Consider the following 4,736-nt stretch of genomic DNA (forward strand, 5'->3'; position numbering starts at 1 on the left):
AAGTAGGTTTTCAAATTTGTGTTTTCAAACATGTTGAAGGTGTTAGTAAAGTAAAGAAGGATCAAGCATAGTAAGGCTTTGTTTTTAGTGACCCCTTATAGTTGTTAAGTATGCTGTTTTCATAAACAAGGCATACACTCTGGTCTCAATTCAACCCAACTGGGTTGTTGCTGTTGGAATAATTGGATGGTCAGCCTGACCAAGGGCCTCATAATTTATGAGTTGGGGACCGCTGGTCTAATAGGCCGCTTTTACACTGGTAAATGCTATTGAAATTAGAAAAGCAACAACAACCCCAAAGCAAGTAATCTTAACCCTAGCCACGCCAAGAGCATCTCTGGCCATCTGTTTTAGGAAATGAGTCTGATAGCCCTGGCACACGCCAGCCGGGCGAAGCTCAGCACGCTAAGAACACGTTTTGCAGCAATTTATTGATCCTTAAGCATGATGGTTCGTCGCCAGCAATCAACGTCACATTTGCGTCAGTAGGTCAGCTATGGCGTCATAACCGTGGAAACCGCACTTGGCACCCGCCACCCTGCAGCCGAAAGTCAGCGCGTCTTGCAGACTGCAACCTGCCCGCACATGACCAGAGTGCCCGTCAGTGAGCGCATTCCACCTGCGCAGCGCATTCGCCTGTCACCGTTGGCCAGCTTGTGTATGACGGCGCCGTTGAAGGTATCTCCGGCTCCCAACGTGTCCAGCACGCGCTTGGGCGGGAAGGCGTCGGAATGGAGCAGCGTTCCATCGGCGTCTACAGCGTCCGCTCCTTTCTCGGCCCAAGCGCAGATCAGGACAGCGCTGAAAGACGCCCAAGGCAGAGCGTTACTCACACATTTCCGACACAAAAGAGGAGCCGAACGCAACCGAGGCAGGTCAAGCTTGATGGGCCACGACGAACCAACGGCAGCGCTTCTCCGCCTCTTCGGTTCTAAAGGCAAAGGGAGGGGATGGAAAGGACTCACCCAGCTCGGAGGCGTCCTCGGAGTCCTTGGAGAGCGCTTTGAGGCGTAGTGAAGCCCAGGTGTCGAGCCACGTCCTTGCTCACGAATACCTGTCGGAAAAGTCAGAGGGTCGCTCGCTCTCACTTGCATGTCACCCAAAAAGCCACAGAGCCTCTTGCAACTTTGTGCTTTGAAGTCTTACAGCACGATTAGAAAACAAAAAGTAAAACAACTTCACTCGAAAGCACTAAATGTCGCTGCGGGTAGTTCGGTGGCTGACCACATCGGCGTGCGGGAAGAGCTGATACAGTTCCTCTCGAGGCTTCTCAATCTCTACGGAGACGGCGATCCTGAGACGACGTGGCAACGCAGCGTTGTGTCGGACCACCGCCGCCATCATCTTCAGCTGCTGCTCGGCGTTGCGCCCCTGCCGCACGCATGGTGCCGGCTTGCTCTGTCACTCGACTGGAGACGTCCCGCCCGAATAAGGCTCACCTCCCAGTGGATCCACTTGAAGGCGGTCAGGTCCAGTCGGCTGAAGTCGTCCGACGTCACGTCTCGGATGTTGCTGCACAAATTGCATCGTCACATGATTCTTTGCCTTGGCGGACACCTGCCTCGATGTTTCCCGTTTCCTCGCAGACTTGAGTCGTGTTTGATCATTTCAAAACCCCCGGCAAACTTGCCACTGTTTGCAGGTTTTTGCACACTCTGGTCTGTTGTTTGCGTTTGGAATTTTTTCAAAATGTTCTAGAATTTCAATCGTTGGGGTGTGTTGAGCTCGGCTTATTGTGGCTTGCTTTCATTCTGACAAATGTTCATATCTCAGTTACTTGTGTCACGTGCGGAATGGGGCAGGGCGACCAAATGCAGCTTGGACCAGGGTTTATTGAAGGGAAAAGGGTGGTGGAGAGGATGAGGGGAACAAAAAGGAAAACAGGGAATAACTGGCAAACAGTAACACAGGCAGGAATAAACAGGAAAACAAACGGGTAGGAAAATGGGACTAACAGGAATGGCAACAGGGACATACTAACAGGACGGGCAAACAGGCACGATATGACATGGAGTGACTTAAGTACAAGACAGGTAACGAGTGTCAGGTATCAGCACGCCGATTCAGGTAGACACAGGCAGGGAGGGGCGAGTGCACAAATGCATGAACGGACACCATAACAACAAACACGAGAAAACACAGTGGAGCGGAGACGAGACGTGATAACTTGTGGATAAAAAAAAAAAAAAAGATGTTTAGCATTCTTAAGCTGTATCAGAGGGAAAACAAAACATTATTCCAATGCCGATTTTCAATGACTAGTCGATGTTTGCCCCAATCCACTGCAGAATTTGAATTTGGTTTTGAATTTGTGCACGGCACGCTTTAGGCCTTTTTTTTCCATGGATGAAGATTTTAAGGGGAAAAAAATAGCATCAGAACCTTTACAATCAGAAGGAGTGGCAACTCGTGGCATCCACGACTCCATCGTGCGATTCGTTGGGAAACATCAAATGAGGACTTTGCTGCCATTGTTTCAACATTAAAATGTGTTTGGTGCAGATCATTTGGAGAAAGGAGGATTTCTGAATGAAAGATGCTGTCAAGGACACCCACGTAATTAAAAGGCAAATTAGGGCCACCATGAAAAGGGAGCTTGCCCACTTTTGCTAAGCTAAGCAAAACTGTCGGTAAAATTGCTCGGCTGGCGCGTGTCGGACTCGTCACAGCATGCAACGTGACCGAGGACTCCAATGAAAAGCAGGCGACGCACCGTGAAGGATGCAAAGCGACATTTGGTTGTCGCACGCTCGTTCAAACGCGCCGCCCCAAACTCGACTAGCGTGGCCATCAGAAAGCGCCGGGGGCCGCCACCTAAAAGCACAATGCACACATGCTGTCCGACGGGACCGCGTTTGAAATGGTTGGGGGCCGCACGGCGCAGAGGTGCATGGTTTACAACTTGACGTCCCCTTGACACGGTATGGACAACAATCAGCGAGGTCGGAGAGAGAAACCCACGCATTCAAAGCGATTCAGAACAATTAGTGCGGAAACGCGTCCTCGAGCGAGAGTGCGCCGCCAAAGTGGGCAAGTGAGCAAGACAAAACCATTGATGGAAATTCATCAACATTAACAAGCAACGGATTTCATCGAGAAGGGCTTGGTTAGAAGAGACAGCAGATTGACGCGAGACACCCGCGGCGCTCAGCACGCGCGGAAGCCGCCTGCTCGGTCTTACGTGTCGGCCAGGAGGACGGTGCGAGAACCGCTGGACGGGCAAACCACGCAACAGGCGCTGGGAGTTTGGCCTGTCTGCTGCCACACCACCCGCGAACTGTCGATGCCCCGACGCGAGAAGTCGTCAACGATGAAACTGACACACACACACGCACGCGGGCGGGGAATTCAGCCATTGCCCACCCCTCCAAAATAAAAACGGCAGAAACCTAGCCGCCCACACGGCGCCCATGTACTGCAAGCCGGGCGCGCTCCGCACCGCAGTCCTGAAACCTGAGACACGCGCGCAAGAGAGCGCTCACTCGCTAAAAAGCGCACAAACCTGTTCATGTGCAGGATGGTGCGACTTCCTGTGGCAGCGTTGAAGATGACGAGCGAGCATGGCGTGACGCCGCCGGCCCGCTCGCGCGGCTGATGCACCTCTACCTAGAACCTCTGAAAATCCTCCAAAATAAAACTACAAACAGAAAACTGCTTCATGCTTTCTCTGCCCTCAAAAAGAAATCACCTGATTGGTGTGCGCACGTTTGTGTTTGTCTTACCTTGTCAGGTCAACGTTCTGGCACTCAGTATGCGTGTTTGTATGGTTAGTACATGGTCAAAGGTTCCAGCACGCAGTGTGAGAGTGAGTGTGTGCGTGCGTGTTTGCCCATTTATTTGAATATGCGTGTGCGTGCATGTTACCTGGCCACAGGTCCAGCACAAAGCGATCCCATAAATGCGCACGGCGATCCCAGAAGCGACAAAACTGTGCACGAATTGGACGCATTGCCGCCTCGCTGCCATCGCTGTGACACGCACCTGCCACACGCACGACCACATTCCCGCTTGACGTTAACAGTTCCATCATCAATAAACAGCCGTTTGTCCATACGCGGGTCATGTCAACATGTGTTGGTGTTGAAATAAACAAAAGCACGACCCTTGGCGTGAGCCTTCCTGGCCCGCTCACCTGCTGTCCGAATCTTCTTGGGGAAAAGTGTCCACCACGCTGATGATGTCCAGACAAACCAGGCCGACGCACAGAATTTTATTGGTTTGGTCTTGAATCTTCTCGGTTTGGTCAAACATTTTCTTGGTTTGGTCTTGATCTCCGTGCCGCTCCATGTCTCTCGGCAACCTTTGTCCTGTTTGCTTAAGCACGTCGACGTGATTGTGATTGCGGACCGCAGAGCTCTTTGTCGCAGGTTGCAAGTGAGTTTGTGATGCGTTAGCGCCCCCTTTAAAACGGAGGCCACACGAGCAGTTTGCATCTTCCCATTGTGTCGCACGAATTTCAATGCACCAAACACATCCCTACGAGCACTTTGACGTCTGATAGACCAGTGGTCCCCAAGCACCAGGCCGCGGACCGGTACTAGTCCGTGGGTCACTTGGTGCCGGGCCGTCAAGCCGCACAGAAAAAATGATATATATATATATATATATATATATATATATATATATATATATATATATATATATATATATATATATATATATATATATATATATATATCGACGATCAATTAATTCAGGTCAAGACGCTCGTGCCGGTCACGTGACGTTTCACCAGT

General features: G+C 51.0%; 1 protein-coding gene across 2 annotated transcripts; it reads right to left on the minus strand.

Annotated features, from left to right (window-relative positions):
* Window positions 1–412: 412 nt before the first annotated feature.
* khk (ketohexokinase) lies at window positions 413–4,415 on the minus strand. 2 transcript variants are annotated; one of them, XM_049734293.2, is made up of 8 exons: window positions 4,133–4,415; window positions 3,865–3,981; window positions 3,182–3,316; window positions 1,440–1,512; window positions 1,225–1,371; window positions 966–1,054; window positions 644–801; window positions 413–575 (listed from the first exon to the last, which is right to left on the minus strand). In XM_049734293.2, the coding sequence occupies exons 1-8, from the start codon at window positions 4,285–4,287 to the stop codon at window positions 472–474; spliced, it is 978 nt and encodes a 325-aa protein (XP_049590250.1). In that variant the 5' UTR covers window positions 4,288–4,415; the 3' UTR covers window positions 413–471. The 2 variants fall into 2 exon arrangements, with proteins under 2 accessions (XP_049590250.1, XP_049590251.1); XM_049734294.2 differs by lacking the exon at window positions 3,182–3,316 and having other exon boundaries at window positions 4,133–4,411.
* Between the last annotated feature and the right edge of the window lie 321 nt (window positions 4,416–4,736).

Source organism: Syngnathus scovelli, chromosome 11, assembly GCF_024217435.2.
Source record: "Syngnathus scovelli strain Florida chromosome 11, RoL_Ssco_1.2, whole genome shotgun sequence".
In the NCBI taxonomy this organism is placed as follows: Eukaryota; Metazoa; Chordata; class Actinopteri; order Syngnathiformes; family Syngnathidae; genus Syngnathus; species Syngnathus scovelli.